General features: G+C 49.2%; 1 protein-coding gene across 2 annotated transcripts; it reads left to right on the top strand.

The window, feature by feature from the left end:
• Positions 1 to 7180: 7180 nt before the first annotated feature.
• Positions 7181 to 19655, top strand: Enc1 (ectodermal-neural cortex 1). Of its 2 annotated transcripts, none has more exons than XM_028871693.2 (3): positions 7181 to 7643; positions 11106 to 12919; positions 17097 to 19655. In XM_028871693.2, exon 2 carries the CDS (start codon positions 11119 to 11121, stop codon positions 12886 to 12888), a length of 1770 nt encoding a protein of 589 aa, XP_028727526.1. In that variant the 5' UTR covers positions 7181 to 7643; positions 11106 to 11118; the 3' UTR covers positions 12889 to 12919; positions 17097 to 19655. The 2 variants fall into 2 exon arrangements, with proteins under 2 accessions (XP_028727526.1, XP_028727527.1); XM_028871694.2 differs by lacking the exon at positions 7181 to 7643 and adding an exon at positions 7758 to 8416.
• Positions 19656 to 20846: the final 1191 nt, after the last annotated feature.

Here is a 20846-nt window from a genome sequence, read left to right as displayed (position 1 = left end):
CCACTGAACTTCTGGGGATCAAAATAACCCTCAAGGATTTGTAGAGCTTGTTCACTTTTCTGTGAGTTGGGTTTTGAACGTCATCAGACCCTTTGGTAAATGAACCTTCACTGCGGCCAGAAGAGGGCGCTGTTGGTTTATGGAATTCCTCCCTGAGGCCTCCGCTGCCACCCCTGTGGTTGATTCCTGGCTTTGTTGGGGTGACAATGTCATTTCTCGGGTGACTAGTGGGTATGGCCAGGAGGAGGGGGTTTTGTTTGTAATAAAACATACATAAAATTTTGAGATGTGACAAATGGTTGACTTTTATTAAGCTGTGGAAACTGATTCATGGAATTTTCAAAATAGACCAACTTGTCAAAGAAAATTCAGATGAAACCCAAGTTCTGCCCAGAAAAGCACTATCTGAAAAATCAGAATGCACCTTGGTGTCCCCTCAAATTTTCAGCACCTTAGGTATCCCAGAAAAAATGCAGAATGAATCAGTGGAGTTTGGGGAAAGCAGTGAATCCCCCAAGCATGGCAGAAGCACAGACTTCCTTAAGAAAACTTCTCATACATTTGGGGCTGCGAAAGGCTAGCATAACTATTTGAAATACCTATTTTTTGTAAAGCTAGTTCTGTATTGGAAACGTTTTCTTATGATGCTCAGGGAAATGTATGAATGCCTCTTTTTGTTATACATGTATGCATACACACACACACACACACACACACACACACACACACACACACACACATGAGCTCGTATCCTTTCTTCCGTTGTACTTTTAAACTTGATGAGACAGGGAGACAGTGATCACCATCTCTCCCTTTTCCTCTGATTCATGGTACCTTCAGCCCTGTCTGAGCTTGCGCGGCACCATTGTGTGGTCTGTACTCATGGGCTGCCATGAACACATTTCAATATTCATTCAGAGGTGCAAGGCCTTGGACCACAACGGTCCCTTCTTCTGGTCCCTCCTTCATGCTGAGACCTGCTCAGAGACTTGGCATCCTGCCCTGGAGGCACAGCATCCAGGCCAAACAAAACCTTCATTTTTCACTCCTTGGAACAACGGTCGATTCTTGAATGTAATTACTTAGAACAAATTAGGAGTTTAGTCCGGGAGCCTTGGGGCACCGAGAAGATTATGGAAAACAGGAGAGGGGAAATGGTTCAAGATTCCCCAAGGCTGTGTAAGGTCACACCCTATGGATGCCTGGTGTGATTCTGATAGGCGCCAGGGCGCTCTTATCACACACACACCCTGCAGGAGCTTCAGGGCAGGAAATAGGGGTGCCTGTACCCCATATCTGCTCTCTTTTTAGCTAGGCTACATTCTTTTAAATGCTGCATTTAAAAGAACGTGTCTTAAAAATAATTTTCTTTGCATCAGCTTCTTTTTGTAAAGAAACAGGGAAAAGAATTATTTCTCCACCATCATCAGTTGGCTCCAGTCCAAAGCAGGAAGGCAGCATCAGTGAAAGAGCGGGGACAGGCAGACCCCTCACTCGGGTTTGAGCTTGTATGGCAGACGCCATTTTCCTTCCTGACAAGGAAGTCTGGAACCCACGCGCAGAGAGTGCAGCTTAGGGGTAGAGTGTGAGTTTACCTTGCACAGGGTCCCGAGTCCAATCTCTGGCACCACAAAACAAAAATAACACCCTTCCCAGAGGGTAAGGGAGCACGTTCAAAGCATGAAGGTGTTCCTTCAATACGAGGTGAAACTGTGCAAAGAAGGTCCTGCCAGAAGGATTCAAGTCACCATTGTCTTTTCCTTAGGAGGGCCACCTGGGAATATGTCAGATTACAGGAGCGCTGTTCTCTGTAAACAACTTCTTACTAACCCACATAAAAACAAGTTTGTAGAGTGGTCAGTTAGCAGGGCCCTACAGTCTTACACATGCCAGCCTATTTAATTATTTATTTGGCCTTTTTTTTTTTTTTTTTTTTTTTTTTTGAGATAGTTTTTGTGTGTAGCCTTGGCTCTCCTGGGACTCACTCTGTAAGACCAGGCTGGCCTGGAACTCACAGAGATCCATCTGCCTCTGCCTTCCTTTGAGTTCTGGGAATAAAGGTGTGTGCCACTGTGGCCTGGCTGGATATGCCCCAGGTTTTTTGACCTGTAAAACAATTTTCTAATCATCTTGTGTTACAGCAGAAGACACCGGATTACTATGAATGTCTAGTATTTGCCCTCCCCCAACACCCCTCCAGCAAATGTGAGTGCAGGAATTCAAGTTTCATTTTCAAGTTCCTGTCCCTGACTGCCTAACAACTAAACACGGGAACTGTCAGTGTCTCCGTGTGGTGGACTACGGTTTTCTTTGTTCCTGTCTGTAGTCTCCACATTTTAATCATTCATTGCTTTCATAACCAGAGAAAATAGTAATAACTGCTTTAAAACCCTGTCCCTACAACCTAGACCCTACACCAGTCTGTGCGGACCATTGTCTTCTAGGGCCCTGGAGAAAAAAAAAATAACTTAACTGGACTAGATCAGAGTTATACTAAGAAAGGATGACTCAGGCAATCCCGAGTCCCCTGGAATGTCACCGGAGGCTGGATGAGGCGAGGAAGTCGGAAAGGAAGAGTGTATTTCCCACCAAGAACAACCCCAATAGAGGAGGCCAATAAGAACAAAGATAAAATTTCTCATGAAACTCTCCACTAAAAACCCTAAGACAAAAGGCAATCGTGTTCATGTACAATAGCAATGAGCAACTGGAATTCGAAATAAAAAAAAAACCACACCTTAATCAATTTAATTCATAAAATATAAATAAAGCAACATGGGCAAAGCAACTTAAGAAACAACTGAAGTGTTAAAATGTGACTGAACCAATTTCAACAGCCTCAATGCCCTCTAGATTTAGCACGGGTCCTTAATACAAATAATAATTTCTTAAAGAGCACAAACGCAGATGAAACTTAGTAACAAAACCAAGATTGCCAATGGAGGCCCCCACAGCCCCCCTCTTCTTCCCAGCAAGCCCTGTGATTAGCGAGCTACTCCGTTCTGAGACCTACTCCGTGTGTTGACGGCTTGTCTTTCTTGTTCATCTATAACTCATTCTTCTTTCTCTTCTTGAAATAAGAGGCTTGCTGGCAGTTTCTAGGGTCTCTCTCCCTAGGTTTGTCGGTAAGTGAAGTGTGTCAGGGGGCTGTGATGAACCCTTCAGGCCCCCCTTTGGGGCCTGAAGAAAGCAGCACCTTGCACAAGCTCTCCTAGCTGCCTGTCTTACTATGGGATGGAGGTGGACTTCAGAAGCTAGCTCTAGTGTCCTCTCACCTGGGAAACTCTGTGAGGGTGATGTCAGCGTCTCAGGTCCTTCAGGGGCTGCAGTCCCACTCAATCTCTCCCATTGCAAATCCTTTTTTCCTCCTTCCCCTCCACACGTGTGTGAGCAGGACATAGCATCCCTCGCTAGATGTCCACTTGCTAGCATGAGCTCAACATGCTGGAAAGAAAAGACCAGATCTGCGCGTTTCTTACTTTTTGTTGCTGTTGTTACCAAATACTTGAGAAGAAGCAATGTAAGGGGAGAAAAGGTTTATTTGGGCTCACAATTTAAAAAAAAAAAATAGCCCATGGTGGGGGAAGGAAGTGTGAGGTGGTTGGTCACACAGCATCTACAGGGAAGCGGAGAGATGAATGCTGGCGGTCAGCTCATTTCCCCCCAATTTCTTCAGCCTGCAACCACAAACCATCTACGCCGTCAACGTTCAGGGTGGGTCTTCCTTCTTCCACTGAAACTCTGAAAAGACCCTCAGAGACAGTGAAGGTTTGCCATCACACCTTGGGTGGGCATTCGGCCCTCTGCCATGCTGACCGGACTGGGCATGGTTCTCAAAGCCTGGGTAGCCAATGCCTCAGGAAGTAGGGCTGTGCCACCTTCGCCACACAGATTGAGGAAGTGAATCGGAGAACAAAGAGGGCCCTTCTGGAATCCCAGCAGGGGACATGTCTGAATTTGGGTAAGGCTTGGGGGAACCGGCAAGAGGCAGGGTGGCAGCTGCATGGTCCAGTTAAGTCCAATCCCCTGGAGCGGTCCAGTCCCTGGTACCATGATTGTACGGCGTTAATTAAATCATTCTCATTAATTCAGTCCGAGTGTAAATTAGGAATGAATGAAGACAGATTAGGTTTGAAGGCAGCTAATACATTTAACCCCACGCTGCTGATTTTGCAGCCTAACAAAATAACGTTGTTAAGAAAGATAACAAGGCCAAAGCCTTGGGCACAGGTTTTTAATAGCATTAAAAACAAAACACACATACACACACAAAGCAAAAAAACAAAAACCTGAGACCTTGGTTTAGTGTCGAAAGGTTAGGCAAAGACAGCTTCCTGGGGGGGGGGGGGCGCTGCAGGACCAGGCTAGCATCCGGTACCAAGCACTGGCTGTTGTACAAAGTACAGCAGCAGCAGCATCTCACCCGAGGTGTTACATCTCAGCTATCCGCTGTGTCCGCTGTGGTCCAGAGCAATCACAATCCAGTGGAGCATTTTCTTCCTGTACACGTACAGGACTTGCCTTTGTTTCCTGTGAGCGGGGTGATAAGCATGACTTTTACCACTGGCCGAGAGAGAGGCCATAAAAATTACATAGTTTGAGTTTCCACGATCATAAATCCACTAACTTGCAAGATAAGCCGCCCTCAGCCTCGAGAAAGGCATTAGAAACTGCCCAGCAGGCTGGAGACTTTTTATACACTGGCTCAGGCCAATCATTACAGTCTGTGGTTCCTGTAGCTTTCAGTATTCTCCAGTTTGTATAACCTACATAAACGAATTCCTGGGTTCTTATCTTCCAGCAGCAGATGAAGGGAATGTATATGGTCATTTCAGGATTTTCCAGGCTGCAATTTTGTGTACTGTTTGAAGCCCGGGAAGTGGCAACATTAGGCAGAAAAGATACACCAATGGACAACAGCCGGACTTAGTCCTTTAGCCCTGCCTTTCTACAAAGGGATCTTCACTGTTTCCTTGGCTTCAGACACTGCAGCTTCCAGGTAGTAGATGCCATAGAAATGACGACCTGTCCTTTGCCAGGTGGCTTCTCCTAGCAAAATCCCCAGCCAACCAGCTGAGGTATGGACGCATATTGCTGGGCAGCAGCATCTAGGGCAGTTCTAGGTGGCTTGGGGAGAAAGCAAGGCATATTTTGTCAAAAGAGAAAATGTGCTGGGGTGGGGGCAGGTACGCCTTTAATCCCAGCATTCTGGAGGCAGAGCCAGGTGGATCTCTGTGAGTTCGAGGCCAACCTGGGCTACAGAGTGAGTTCCAGGAAAGGAGCAAAGCTTCACAGAGAAACCCTGTCTCGAAAACCAAAAAGACATGAACTGCTAGTGCCCCAAAACAACGTATTTGTGTTCCACTCAAACCCAGGTCGATGAAAACAGAAAGGGGCCAGGACTTGGCCCTGGTGCCTCTCATCCCTGGCCACACGCTCCAGAAACGTGTTTATAAACACATGTGCAGCAGCAGCGACCCATTCCCACCTTCCTTTTTTCAATGCCTGTGTCTGTCTGGTGGGTACAGTGTTTCCATTTGCTTTGTGCTGGTTTTATTCTTTCCTTGGGCACTAAGTTCTGCCTGCCTGGCTCGAGGCTGCCCTGGTTCTCACCTTGAATCCATCGAGCTTTTCTGGCTTTGTAAAGCAAAAAGGAGCCAAGACTCTGTATCAAAAATTAAAATAGGAAACAGATTTTTAAGAGGCTGCAGTGAGGCTGACGAGTTAATGCTAAGAAAGGACTTAAGAGGGCACTGTCTTTCTTTGCGATGAGCAAAATTTATCAGCCCGAATAATAGCAGAGAAAGCCAGAAGTGGAGCTGGGATGGGATGAAAAAAAAACCAAAAAACCGACCGTACTGGTTTCAGCAGTCTGTGGTCTCAGGAAGCGCCATGTGGAGCCTCCTTAGCCGATTTAAACCATTGTTACGCCTGGTGTTTTAAGGAAGACGAGGGGAAAAGCATGGGGGGAATGGGGGCGGGGACAGGGTAAAGTCGATCTCTGGAGCCCTCACGTGACTGGGTCTCTACTGAGGGGGTGCAGCTCTCCAGTCAGGCAGTTCACATCGCCCAAGACCTGATTCTTCACCTGTGTAATAAAGGTTTGGATCAATCATCTATATAGCTCGCCCCTAGACTCTATCTCAAATACGGAATAAAGGCCAACGCCAAGTGGCGTTTTAGCTCCCAGCCAAAAGACTTGGCACAAGAGTCAAGAGTGAAGAGTCAGAAGCAGTGGTCGCCACGTGAATTTCTTTTTTTCCCGGACAGCTTTCCTTTCTTGCCAGACTCTCGAGGGGCGTGCGTGTGTATGCGTGTGTGTGCGCGCGCGCGTGTGCGTGTGTGTGCGGTGGGGCTATTTCTCGACTCCAAACACCACCACCCTACGAAGAGCAGGAAAGGCCAAGTCTCGGAAGGTGACCGAGACTTCTTCCCAAAGGGAGGCGGCGTGGCTGCTCCTTTGAATCTAGCGGCCTTGGCGATTGGTTGCGAAACACGTGGGCCTGCGGGACTGAGCCGGGCATGCAGCGGCTCCAGCACCGCGTGGGCCAGAGTCCGGCGGCCGGTTCCTCACCAGCTTGGGGTGGGGTAGGGAGGGACGACACCCGGCCTGAGCCTGGAGCTGGAGTCTGGCCCCCTGCCAGCAAGTAACCCTACGTCCCACTTGCGCAACCTGCAGTGTCCACAGGGTCCAGACTTGGGCTTCTTCCCTTGCCCCCGTGGGTAATAGGTTCTGCCTGCCGCTGGGGTGTCAGTGGCTATGCGCTCCGGCGCCACGGACCCCCAGCTTGGCCCTGAACCACTAAACCGAGCATCCCGTGGGTCCCGGTACCACTGAGCCCACAAGCCCAGGGCTGCTTTCCCGAGCGGGCACCCCAGAACCCGAGCTAGCCTTGAATTAGGTTGGCCCAAAGAGGCGTCCACCATCGGAGCCCCTCCAACTTCTTTTCTTCTGCAGTCCCCGGGGGCTGCAGCTGCCCGTAGCTGTGCGAGGGCGTCCGCTTTGTCTCGGTGCACTCCCCCGCCCCTCCCGTCCCCCCCCCCCGCTTCCTCTCCCGATAACTCCCCTACAGCTCTTCCCCCCCCCCAGCTCCACCCGCTGCCGCCCGCACCGCGGACGCGCTTCCTCCCTCCTCCCCCGAACGAGTCTCTTTGCATACGCGCCCCCTCCCGGGCGGGAGCGCAACTTATAGCCCGGTTGCGCGGTGGCCCCGGCGCAGTCTGCTCCCGCAGCCTCGGAGCGAGTGCTACGACGGAGGCGCTGCAGAGACCCAGGGCAGACGCCAGGCGGCCGCCGGCTCTCACACCCGCAGCCTCGATCCCTCCCCCAGCGCGCAGCCCGCCTTCCTCCGCGGCGCGGCCGCCGCAGGCTCACTCTCCCCTGGCTCGGCGAGCGCCGGCAGACTCTCGGCCCGGCCGGGGCGCCAGGTCCGCCGCTGCAGATCCGGAGGCCGAGGCGAGCTGCCTGCTAGAGCCGATCCGGGAGCCACTACCCCCGGCGCTATCGCCTCTCCTCCCGGCACTCCTTTCTCCCCGGTGATCGCCGCCTCTTCCTGGGACTGAGCCGCCCTCCGTCGGCTCCCTGCGGGTGACCGAGGCAAGAACCCCAGCCGGTTGTGTGCGGAGGCCAGTCGCCTACTGCTGTAAGTTTCCCCTGCGGCCCCAGACCTGTTGCGGGCGCCCGGATTTCAGGGGCGGGCCAGCCGCGGGGGTGCTTGCGAGCCACCAGCCGGCGCCGGCTACCCTGCCTGCCTGCCTGCCTGCGGCTTAAGCCCAGGAACTGCTCTCCAGGCAGAACTGTCGCCAGGGCAGGATCGCGCTGGGGGAACGACCTGCCTCCCCTCCGCGGTGTAACGCCCGGGCAAGTCTCAGGGACTGCGAGGAGCCGGGTTGGGAATAATAGCGTGCCGGCTTCCTGAAGCCTGCAGACAGCCCAGCGCGTGGGATCGGTTCCCCATGGTGCACTGTTGCCGGCTCCGGGGGACGGTGGGGGCCACGCGCAGACCTCCTCATGGGGGCATCTGATTGCAGCCGAATGAATGAAAACTGGTTCCTGAAAAACTAGTTTCTTCTCCTGCAAGCTTTTGCCTTTTCGAGTGACATTATTAATTTCAAAGGCCTAGGAATTGGTGGGCGGGGTGGAGATGAAACAGTGAACTTGGATGTGTAATTTGGTGTCGCCCTCGGTGGCATGTTCAGCGTGTTAAGTAGCGTTGCAAATGTTGTAGGGGACCGTGTGGCGAAGGGCTATTTTTGTAAACATCTTTATGGTGTCCTTCCATTGTTGCCAATAATGTGAGTGCTTGAGATACATCTGCCTGGTTCCTTTTCTCGTGGGATTGAGATCAGGTTTAAAACCAGGGGAGACTGGAGGTGCTCCAAGTGTTGGAGGCAGACAGCCTGTGTGGAAGCAACAGTAAGTGAACCGAAGTTACCGAACTAGAAACCTTTTTGATGTTCACAGTAATAGCAGTCTTTTTTTTTTTTTCTCTCTGCCTTCTTTGTAGACGCAAGTTAAGTATATGTGTGCATTTTCTTGGCCATTTCCTTAGCATGCAAATTTATGTCTCTGGGGGCTTACGAAAATGTTGGAAAGAGTGATTAATTTAATGTTGAAGGTGTGTTTAGTAACTGCATAAATGATTTCTGTGGTTATTTTGCTGTTGGCACAATTCTAAACCAGAAAGCAAGTTATTTCCCTTGGGCCTTCATGTGTACCTTTTGTTTTAATCCGACATGGTTCCAAGATGATTGTGACAGTGACGTTCCTTTCCAGTGGGGTGGGATCCAAGATGACAGGGTCAACTCTTCTTGCTTTCTGGGGAGACCTAGAAAATACAGCAGAGTAAACACAGGATTGCCGACTGTTGCGCATCTTGTATCCTAAGGTCTTTTGGACAAACTGTTTTCTTAAGTGTAAACCTAGTTGTGAATGTTGTTTTACGCCACCCTGACTCCTGTTAATGGACATGTGCTCTGGCCCAGTGGGATTCCAGCCCAGCCGCCAAGCACTTAGATGCTTATGTTCCTGTCTTGGCTCTTGGCCAAGAGAGGAGGCAGCTTCCTGAGACTAGGCAATCTTTTAAAGGTTTAGGCTTAAAATCTTCTTCAAAATAACTCAACACTGAACGCATCCGTGTAAATGACATCCACAGGGGTAAAGCATGCAGGTGTCAAGTGCGCGGGAGTCTGAACACTTCAGAAGCTTAGTGCATTCACAGGATCCCTTCAATATGAGTCCTTCTTCAGAAGGTTCCACAGTGGCTCAAGATATGGACTCCTGGAAGCTGGAGCCTTAGTTTGAGGTGGCGGTCGATGCATGGGTCCTCACCATCTTCCTACCCACTGGAAATTTCTGGGTGTTTTTCCTAGGCTTTGTAATCCTGGAGCTTTGTAACTTTGATGCTTACTTGTTATTTGGCCTTGTTTACCCAACCTGAGAAGTAACATTCCCAAAGCAGAGGAAAACAAGTTACATCACCTGAAGGTTATGGGCCCCAAGGGTCAAAGGCATGTCAGACATCCACCTTGGTTGTTTTCTGTGCCAACTTTCACAGCTGGGTGGGGGAAATTGCAGTTCTAGCGCATGAATCTGGTAAGGCATTCATTCACGTTTATTAATAATTCCTGGAGTACAAATTAAACAAAATAAATATCTGAAGGAAGGAGGAGCAGTCAGTTGAGCTGTGCTATAAGTTCTGGCTGTTTGTATCGGAAAAGATACTGTAGCCAATTACATAGTCTTCGCCGCTGACATAAACAACCTGCCCTGGAATCCCAGAGGGCCAGGTCCTTTCTGTTCTTGAAAGCAGTAGAGGGGTACGGTCAGAAGCCAGAGTTGATTCCAGTTTTCAAGATGGACAGTGGACATTTTCTAAATCATTGCTGGCTAGTTTTCTTACAGCAGATGCCTAAAAAGATAGCAGGAGATTCCACTGATGCTAATTTTGATACTTAGGAAAGCACTGTAGTTAGCTGATCAATTTTACAGTGGCCCTGCATGAACAAAGGTTAAAATACACTTAGGCACATGAATATCTCTCTCTCTCTCTCTCTCTCTCTCTCTCTCTCTCTCACACACACACACACACACACACACACACACACACACACACACACACACACACACTTCTACCCCTGTGTGCTTTTGAATCTACATAAAGCAGTGTTTGCAGTTTGGACTCCTGAAATGCAGGTGTAGCATTTGCAGGTACACAACAGTCCTGGTGATGGAGTGTTTAATCAAAGCGGTGTGGCTGCATCCTTTGTTCTTGTGACGGTTTTCCAAGAATTGGTATAGAGCAGGAAGAACAGAAAAAAACAGCATGAGCTGCCTACTCAAAATATTCTTCCTTTTATGTGCCAAAGTGTCATTCTGGAATCTGTCCAGGTTCAGAAAGATGGGTGGTAATTGTGGCCAGAATCCATCTGTGCTTTCACTGAGGTCTGTTGATCAATGTATGGAACTATTTACATTCTGGTGCATTCAGAGCTCCTGATTGTAGAGCTATCTAGTTAGAAACTGTCTATTTAGCCTTTGTGTAAAAGTCTGACCTCTTCAGGACTTGGGTAGTTAGATGTACGCAGAGTTTGGATCTTACCAAACGAATTCTTAATAGAATTTCTAATTAGTAGGTGTTTGTTTTACACATGGCTTTATGTTGCATAGGGCATTAAAGCCGGTGCCCTCCTGACGTCCTTGGCATTACGAGAGCGGGAAGCTTGGCTTTTTAACTGGCCTGGAGTGAATCAGCTGGGCTGGCGCTGGGAACTGGGAGAATGAGACGGACTTCCCTCAGCTTCTGCTGACTTACATTCTGGCAGTCAGGTTTTCCAAGATAAACCTGCTTTTAAGCCATGCCTCCCCTCACCCCCCCAACAGTGTATGTGTGGTTCGCGTAGCTCCAGAGTATTACAGGGAATGTTTTTCCTCCCAGGTAGTTCTCTGGCTTTGTTCCGGAGTGGCCATACCCTCCTCGGAACCGTAGGTAGCAGCAGGACTAACGAGGCCCCGTTTTCTTTGTCTAAGTGATTATTGCTTTTGTGCTGTGGCTGGGAACATCCAAGAGCATGGTGTTCAATGGGTCTGTTCTGTTTTCTTTTAGGCGCTGAAGCAAAATGTCAGTCAGTGTGCACGAGAACCGGAAGTCCAGGGCCAGCAGCGGCTCCATCAATATCTACCTGTTTCACAAATCTTCCTATGCCGACAGTGTCCTCACTCACTTGAACCTTCTGCGCCAGCAGCGCCTCTTCACAGATGTCCTTCTCCATGCGGGGAACAGGACCTTCCCTTGCCACCGGGCGGTGCTGGCTGCCTGCAGCCGCTACTTTGAAGCCATGTTCAGCGGTGGCCTGAAAGAGAGCCAGGACAGCGAAGTCAACTTCGACAACTCCATCCACCCAGAAGTCTTAGAGCTGCTTCTCGACTATGCGTACTCGTCCCGGGTCATCATCAATGAAGAAAATGCCGAGTCGCTCCTGGAAGCCGGCGACATGCTGGAGTTTCAGGACATCAGAGACGCGTGCGCGGAGTTCCTGGAAAAGAACCTGCATCCCACCAACTGCCTGGGCATGCTGCTGCTGTCCGACGCCCACCAGTGCACCAAGCTGTATGAACTCTCCTGGAGAATGTGTCTCAGCAACTTCCAAACCATCCGGAAGAACGAAGATTTCCTCCAGCTGCCCCAGGACATGGTCGTGCAGCTCCTGTCCAGTGAAGAGCTGGAGACAGAAGATGAAAGGCTGGTCTATGAGTCGGCCATGAACTGGATTAGCTATGACCTGAAGAAGCGCTACTGTTACCTCCCAGAGCTGTTGCAGACCGTGAGGCTGGCCCTCCTTCCTGCCATCTATCTCATGGAGAACGTGGCCATGGAAGAACTCATCACCAAGCAGAGGAAGAGTAAGGAGATTGTGGAGGAGGCCATTCGATGCAAACTGAAAATCTTGCAGAACGATGGCGTGGTGACCAGCCTCTGTGCCCGCCCTCGGAAAACCGGCCATGCCCTCTTCCTCCTGGGAGGACAGACTTTCATGTGTGACAAACTGTACTTGGTAGACCAGAAGGCTAAAGAAATCATTCCCAAGGCTGACATTCCCAGCCCCAGGAAAGAGTTCAGTGCATGTGCCATTGGCTGCAAAGTGTACATTACTGGGGGGCGGGGCTCTGAAAATGGAGTCTCGAAAGACGTCTGGGTTTATGATACCCTACATGAGGAGTGGTCCAAGGCTGCCCCCATGCTGGTGGCCAGGTTCGGCCATGGATCTGCCGAACTGAAGCACTGCCTGTACGTGGTCGGTGGGCACACAGCAGCCACAGGCTGCCTCCCAGCCTCGCCCTCAGTCTCTCTAAAGCAAGTAGAACATTATGACCCCACAACCAACAAGTGGACCATGGTCGCCCCACTCCGAGAAGGCGTCAGCAATGCTGCCGTAGTGAGTGCCAAGCTCAAGCTGTTTGCTTTCGGGGGTACCAGTGTAAGTCATGACAAGCTTCCCAAAGTTCAGTGTTACGATCAGTGTGAGAACAGGTGGACAGTACCGGCCACCTGTCCCCAGCCCTGGCGCTACACAGCAGCGGCCGTGCTGGGGAACCAGATTTTTATTATGGGTGGAGATACAGAGTTCTCTGCTTGCTCCGCTTACAAATTCAACAGTGAGACTTACCAGTGGACCAAGGTGGGAGACGTGACAGCCAAGCGCATGAGCTGCCACGCTGTGGCCTCCGGGAACAAGCTCTATGTCGTCGGAGGGTACTTCGGCATTCAGCGCTGCAAGACCTTGGACTGTTACGACCCGACTTTAGATGTGTGGAACAGCATAACCACCGTGCCGTACTCACTGATTCCTACTGCGTTCGTCAGCACCTGGAAACATCTGCCTTCTTAACGCAGAGCGTCCTAAAGAAAGCACGCACGAGGTAAGAAGGCGGAGTTGGAGATGTAAGCAACTGCTGGTGTCGGCCAATACTGCAACCCCCTGTCAACGGAAACCAGTGGCTCTCCGCCATCACGGAGCCTCAAAAATCTCCCAAAGCGATTTCAGAAACTGCCCCCATTCTAGAGACATTGTTTTATTTGTTCCGGGTGGAATCCAAACATCAGTACTTTAAATGATTTATTTATTTTTTATTTTATATGCATTGGTGTTTTGCCTGCCTGCATGTCTGTGTAAGGGTGTTGGATCCCCTGGAATTTGAGTCACAGACAGTTGTGAGCTGTCATGTGGGTGCTGGGAATTGAACTCGGGGTCCTCTGGAAGAGCAGCCAGCTCTCTTAACTGCCAAGCCATCTCTCCAGCCCCGCATCAGTATTTTAAAGAAAGTTTTCCAGTTATATCTGACAGGTTGGGAACCCCAGACATCCATTAGTAATTCCAGTTAGTGGTTGTGAAATATTCATTGTGTTCCTAGGTAGGACGGGACCATGTGCTTCACTCAAGCATCCTTTTGATGCTCAGAACAACCCCTGGATGTTATTACTAATCTCCCTCTGCAGGTGAAAAAACCTGATGCCTATGGAGTCTAACTAGTCAATTGCCCAATGTCATAGACCTCAACAAGTGGTCAAGCGAGTCAAGAACTCTGCCAGGGCAGTCTGACTCCAGAGCACAGACGCTTGAGTATGCAGTCAAGCTGCTACCTGATAAACTTGAACTTGATCTTGGTATCATCCCAGGGATACTGGGTTGCTATTCTGATTTCACTTCTTCAGACCTTTCTGTACTTAATAGGGTTTTAAAAATATTATTGCTTTAAGTTTTTCCTAGTTTATTGACTCCAAAATTGTATATTTGCTTATTTAAAATGCCCTCCTGCCCCCAAGAACCATCACTTTAGAGCATGTATTAACTTTGGAGGACAGTCTAGGTTGTTCTCATGAAAGATGGTAGTTTGGGTAGATAAATTCAGCCACCTAAGCTTCCCTCGGCCTGGCCCCGTTGCTGGGACCAACAAAAGTTGTATCCTGTGTCATATACCTGGGCACGCAGTGGTTGTCTTGTGTATATGACACTCTTGGCTCCAATAATGAATCAGCCTACACAGTTTGATGTCGCCGTGGCTGCTTGCCTCCCGTGAAGCATCCTCAGCACTGGCCCAGGAATTGCCTCAGCATGTCTGTCTTAGTTAGCCTCCTACAGCTGTGATAAACACCATGGCCAAAAGTAAACCGGGCGTATTTCCTCTTACATCTTATCAAGTCACAGTCCCTCACTGAGAGGAGTCAAGGCCAGCACACAAGGCAGGAACCCTGAAGGCAGGAACTGGAGCAGAGGCCGTGGAGGAGTTCTTCTTACTGGCTTGCTCCCTTACCTAGCTTAGCCTGCTTTCAACCCCAGGACCACCTGCCCAGGGGGAGTACCCCCCCTTCAGTGGTCTGGGCCCTCCCACATCAACCATTAATCAAGAAACTGTCCAAAGGCATGCCTGTAGGTGGCATTAATTGAGGTTCCCTCCTCTCAAATGACTTTAGCTTCTGTCAGGTTGACAAAAGAAAATAACAACAACAAAAAAACAAAACACCCAAACTGGCTGAACAGAGGGCGCCAGGGACACGCCACTTCGTTTGGGTGATTGCCGGGCTCACTACTAACTGTTAAGGAATGCCACGGTGGAGGACCGGCAGCGCAAAGTCATTATCAGAGGACTTTGGCTCTGCTTTTCCTAGGGTGTCACACACATTTAAAGGGGCCTTTGAAAGGAAAAAGGGGGACCTCACAGTGGTTGTCAGCTCAACAGAGGGGTCTCATCTTATTGGCCTTTCTTTCCCCATGTTGAATAGCTCATTCACAAGCAACTGAAATTGGATTTCCCTTTCGCATTTATTTCATCATCATTGTTTTCAACCCTGTGGCCGTCTCCTCCAGCCTGTCCTGGCCAGCAGGGCCATGTTCCCTGGGCAGGAGATTCCTGTAGAGGAGCAGCAACAGTCAGAAACCTCCCGAGAGGAGAGAGACCTACCGACAGCAGCCCACACCAAACTGGTTTTTGCAGCCTTGCTGGCATCTCAGTAATCCAGAATAAACAAACGTTCTGCAAGTGGTTATTTCATGTGCGATACGGTTGCATGACTCAACCCTCAAGCAGGCCTGGAGAGAGAGACTCCTTAGGGAAGAGGCGCTAATTAACCGACGCAAAATGAAGAGTTAGTCCAGCCACTGACTGGGCGTGCAGTCGACCTGGACAAGTGGCCAGGGATGGGGGGCAGTGTGTCAGACAAGGCCATTGGGTGGGTGGAAAGCAAGGCAGAGAAGATGAGGCTAGCAGAGAGATCACAAGTGTTCTCTGTTCCTTGTGTTAGATCTCTCTGGACTTAGGGTTGGTTTTTTTTTTGTTGAACGAGTCATTTTAACCACAATGTCCAGAAAAAACGTCCCAATTCAGACAGAGGTGGGTGTTGAAAACAGCCTGGTCCAGCCCAGCACCAGCCTCTATTACATATTACTGGCTTTTCCTACAGAAAGCCCTCGCTCTGATCTGGCTGGAGCACAGTCTGTGTGTCCTGGGGACATTCCGTTCTGTTGATTATCAGCTGTTCGTCATTTCTGTTCTTCAGTTTTGGTTCCCTTTCCCATCCCAGCGTGGATGTGTTAAAGTATTTGACCCTAACCACTTGCTTCCGGTCCCCGGGAAACAGAACAAACAAAATGCTGCGGTTACCTGAGAAACAGCAGCCTCCACCCTTGGTACCCTGGGCAGGAGAGTCGGGCACGTGAAAACTCAACTTGATAGGGCCAGATTGCTGCTTTTCAAGGGTGACACGCGCCCCTGATCAAAGCTACTCTTTCCGTTTCCGGCAGGGAGGATGTTGGTTCAAATTTCTATAGTATACACAAGCTGGAGTTAAAAACACTTAAGGCTGGCTGGAATGACATTCAGAGAGGCTCCTTTGGGTGTCGGTCGGCACAGACCTCCAGCCTGAGTCCCCTGATTTCCAAATGCTGGTCTGGTGCAAGATGAATTCATCCAGGCTTAGCAGAAACCTTCCCAGGTCGGAAAACTCACCGGCTCAGGAGATTTTAACTGTTCCCTGCTGTTCATTCCATGGGTGGGAAGACAAAAAGGGAACCATTCTGATTTTCTTGTAATTTTGCGATGTCTTAGGGCCCCTACCTGACAGGATGTGGACCTGCATTTGCTTTGTTTCTTCTTTTAGAATACGCCACCTCTTCATTTCTGTGAGAGTGTGCCATGTCTTGAGATGTTAAACATTACAAGATGCATTCTTCTGGCCAAATGTGGATAGACAGGTTGCAGGGAGGCGGGACTGAGGGATGACACCGAGGGCTAAGGAATGTCTTGAAGGCTTGAATCACGGGTAGACACCAGCCAAAAGAAACAAGTGGGAACTGACTCACACCTCTGAACACACACGAGCCAAAGAGAAGAATCTGCCGTTAATGAGTGGGTCCTGCAAAAAATCCCCTTGTCCGTGCTTGTAGCTAGGGTTCCAGTGAGTAGTGGGGGATGTGTTTTTAGCTATGGCTGCCTTCGATCTCTGAAAGGTCTACCTTGGATATTTTTATGATCAGAGGGCCTAGGGGTGCGTCTTCTTCCCTTCATGTCCAAGTGACTATCACAGTAGCATTGAAAACAGAAGATGGCAACTCGTAATAGCCGTGGCCGTGTGTAGGCTTGAATTTGAACATATTCATGTTCGAGAAAGGAAGGTCCTTTGGACACTAATTTTTTTAAATGCCTTTTATTTTTAATTATTATTTTTTTTTAATTTTATGTATATGGGTGTTTTGCCTGCATGTTTCTTTGTGAATGAGGGTGTCAGATCCCCTGGAACTGGAACTGCCATGTGGGTGTTGGGAATTGAACCTGGGTCCTCTGGAAGAGCAGCCCGTGCTCAAGCCATCTCTCCAGCCCTGGACACCATTGTTTTGTGGGCAGCCCATGGTCATGGTACCAACCCGCCAGGCGTGCACACTTTCTATTGAACTTGTAATTCGCGCCGCCAGGAGTGCTACTGCCCAGCTCTGCCCCGAGTCTAAATTTTTCTAAATTGTGTGCTTATTAGCAAATGTCTTAAACCGTGACCTATCACAAATCCTTCATGCCTTTGTGTTTCGTTCTGTTTTTTTTTTTCTAGCTCACCCCGACACACGGTGAGACGATGTGAGGTTTCTGCTGTGGAGAAGCCAAGTTTAATGAAGAGAAAGAACCCCAGGAGAAGTTGCTACAAGACTCCTCGAATACCATCGGCTGCACCTTGTGAACACTCTTTTTAAGTGGACATGAAGGAAGGGGTGGGGGAGGGAGGGTGGGATTTTTCCAATGCCAGTAGCACATGGTTTAAATATGAATGACAGAGCTTGTGATCTAGTCCTTGTCTGGTAATTGTGGATTAATGTCAGCGTTAATCAGCCCCTCAGAGGGAGAGAAAAGCTGGCCTTTTCCCTCGCTGTAGCTCATTCAGCGTTTGATTTCCATGGCTCCACCGTTTATGTGCAGGATTTGAGATGCTTGTCAGCTTCCTCCGAGGACTGAGCTTGAAGCCTCCGTGGCCAGCAGCTGCTGTTGGAGACGCAAAGCCAAGCGTGGGTCAGGAGGGAAGCTGGCCTGGCCGAGCGAAGAATGGGCACCCCAGGACTCTCCACTCATCTCGAAGGGGTTGCGGTCCCCCCCGGGAACGCCTCTGAACAATGGGGACATTGTTGGTAGCCGTTTGGTAGATGCTCCTTGCTATTTATAAGTGACTTTAAACCTTCTCTTGGCTGTTAAGAAATGTGTTCTAGATTTAGCTATTTATTGTTTGCGGCCTGCATGCTGACACAGTGCCTACGTTGTCTTCACGTGGATGGGCGTGTGTGGATGGTCGTATGTTTTGCACATTTTGTAGCTGTTGACGTGCTTTGCTGCACAAAAAAAAAAAGAAAAAGAAAAAAAAAAGGAAAACTTTGGGGCTATAATTTGGAGGATAAGTAGAGGGTGGGTGGGGGAGGGGTGCATTTTTGAAATGTCGGGACGGACGGAAACTTAAATTACATCCCAGAGGCAGAGAAACCACAGCGTCACCGTAACTAGACCACCCTTGACTGAGGTTTCATGGTCACCCTGATGGCGGGTCTCCTAAGAGCAGGATATTGGTCTGTCCTCCTCCTCCTGTCTGTCTGGTTTACCTAACTTTGGTCTCGGCTGCTGACACTTGGAAAGGACCAAATTACTTTGTAGTATTTTCCTCCATTTGTGTAATAACCTGAAACCCTGGGAGGTTCTGCAGAATAGTTCTGTATATAGGGCACGGGTGAAGACATTGTCTAAAGTTTATTTATTTATCTATTTATTTACTCTAGGTGAATAACACCACCAATGGGGAAAAACTAAAAGGTGTCAGGGGTAAACAAATTCCCTGACCACGTTGCTTGGCCTGTGCGTGGCTCTTAGACCTTGATTAGAGAGTGCTCGAGATTCTCCCAGAAAAACATCCATTTTGATACAATGTACACTTTCGTGTTCGCCCTTAGATACATGTTGGAAGAGCTCTTTGGTGTTTGGTCACTCGGTGCCAAGGATTGTAAACGGTGGCCTGTGGAGAAGACTTCCGGTCCTGTTGGGATCAGTTGTGAATACATTCTTTGCTCGTCTGAGTGCTTGTTTACTAAACGTGTTAGTGCTAGACCAGAGTGGGCCCTTCCCCAGGTGTCTGGGGGAGACCAGAACTTGCAACTCTGCCTGCTTGATCCATATTTCTCACAGTGCTGTATTTAAAAAAAAAAAAAAATAGGATTTAAGACAGATAACCACCTTTACATTGTGAGTGTTTGCCTTGTCTAATGACAGATAATTCCATAACATTTCTCTCCACCTTAATACTTTAGGCTAATTGTACATGTCTGTCTGTGCCATGAGTAAGTGGACTGTAGTCGGACCAAAATAAAAACAAATGAGCCGTTGGAATGAAAGCTTCCAGATCGTTCCAGCAGTCAGGTTCTGGTCCCTAGATGTAGTCTAAGCAGTGTAAGTGTCGATTGGACCCTGGTGGCCTGATCAGTCTCCGCCCTGTAGCTGCCCCAGCTCCGTAGTTTACGATGCAAATCCGTCTCAAGATCTGCGCGTCACTGCTGCTTCTGGGAGCAGGGAGAATTTTCTGCAGCTGTTTCAAAGTTGTGGCCTGTCCTTGAATCTTCTGTTAATTACTGTGTGAGCCAGAGGGAGCTGCACCACAAGGGTGGGCCCTGGCTGGCAAGGGGGAACTTTCTGGACTGCAGCTCTTTTAATTGATGTAGGCATTTGGGCTTGCGGCTTGACGGCCCTCACCCTGTGAAACGTCCTACACTTTGAAGCCAATACGATCCGCAGCACAGTCCACACAAAAACCCTGGCGCAAGACGGGGGAGGTTCCTCTCTTTTGGTGAGCTGGTTGCCGTGGAAACGGATAACAAAGGTCAGTCTTCCACTTCTTGGTATAATGGTGGAGCCCCTTTTCTCAGGCTTGACACCTGTCTGAGTGAGAGTGATGAGAGCCGAATAAAGTCCCTCTCATGGCTGTTGAATGTGGTTCACGTACCAAACCCTGTAGAAGTTAGAGACTGTTCGTGTTTGTATGTTCTCGTTTGCTACTACTACATTTTTGACGTTTTGTAAAACTGTTTTTTTTTTCCACGATGTGAAACTGAAGGTCAATAAATTATTAGAGATTTTCTCTTCATTGTGTGAGTTTTTATTTGACAGCAACGCAATTTTAAACACTGCAAGTGTGTTTTCTCATTTAATCAACGCGATTTCAGGTGTTCTCTGAATGTTTCACCATTCAGCACCTCCGCTTATGAAAGCAGTTTTGCAAATCCTTGATCTCTTTCTCTCCCTCCCCTTCCCCCAACCCTAGCTGACTTGTAAACTCTCAAATGGAGGCAAGGCTGGCCTTGAACTCCATTTTTGTCTCTGCCCCTGAGTGCTGGGATCTTGCTCAGAATCTCTATCCTTATCAATTCCATGTCACTCATAACCTGAAATGCACTGTGCTTTCTTTGTATTGGAATCTAGACTTTGTTTCTTGGTGTGTTGTCCTTTGTAAGGGAACTCTTAACAGCAAGGGGTGGAGCCCGGTCCTCCCTATCCGCTGACACCGACTGCAGAGTGTAGCCATCCTTCTCTGTGAGGGGAGAGAAAGAAAGCACCGTGTGACCTGCTGGCACACTTGGCTTCATCTGCGTTGACAGCTGGTCCTGTGTGGAGCCAGAGGAAGCCTCCTGCCCTCACTTCACAGTGGCTTCATGTCACACGGATGCTCCTTTATCACTTGGGCCAGGCCCCTGATTGTCCCGTGTGCAGAGCAATGTTGAGCACAGTCTTCCTTGGCCAGAAACTAAATGCTACCTAATTGGGACTCTAGGAGTCTCACGAACAGAGACAATGCAGTATGACTGCTGGATCTTGACCAAGGTGCCAGCAGAGGCCTCTGAGCTGACAGAAGGCTCAGTTGGTTCCACGCCGGGTGAGGCTGGGGGACAGCCAAGCTTTTGGGAACAAATGTCCGAGCCTTCAGATTCCAAAGGCACAGTGTGTATGACCCCTGAAAACCCAGTGGTTAAAACAAGTATGACAGCAGATGACAGGGAGGAGGGGAAGCTGGCACAAGCTGATGCGTGAGACTTGGAAGAGTAGAGAGTAGTTGCTATGGAGATTGTTATGGACAGAACTTTGAAAATTGTGTGTGTGCAAGTTCGTGTGCATATGCCTGCAATATGCACGTGTGTGTGCATGTGTTGAGAGGCCAGAGGATAACCTCAGGTGTTGATCCACATGTGGTGTCCACCTTATTTTTTCAGATGGTCTCTCCCTGGCCTGCGATTGACTAGGCTAGGTTGGCTGTGCAGTGAGCTCCAGGATCTGCCTGTCT

This window comes from Peromyscus leucopus, chromosome 11 (genome assembly GCF_004664715.2).
Source record: "Peromyscus leucopus breed LL Stock chromosome 11, UCI_PerLeu_2.1, whole genome shotgun sequence".
Taxonomy (NCBI): domain Eukaryota; kingdom Metazoa; phylum Chordata; class Mammalia; order Rodentia; family Cricetidae; genus Peromyscus; species Peromyscus leucopus.
Note: the sequence above shows the minus strand (reverse complement) of the source record. Positions and strands in the feature narration are given on the sequence as shown.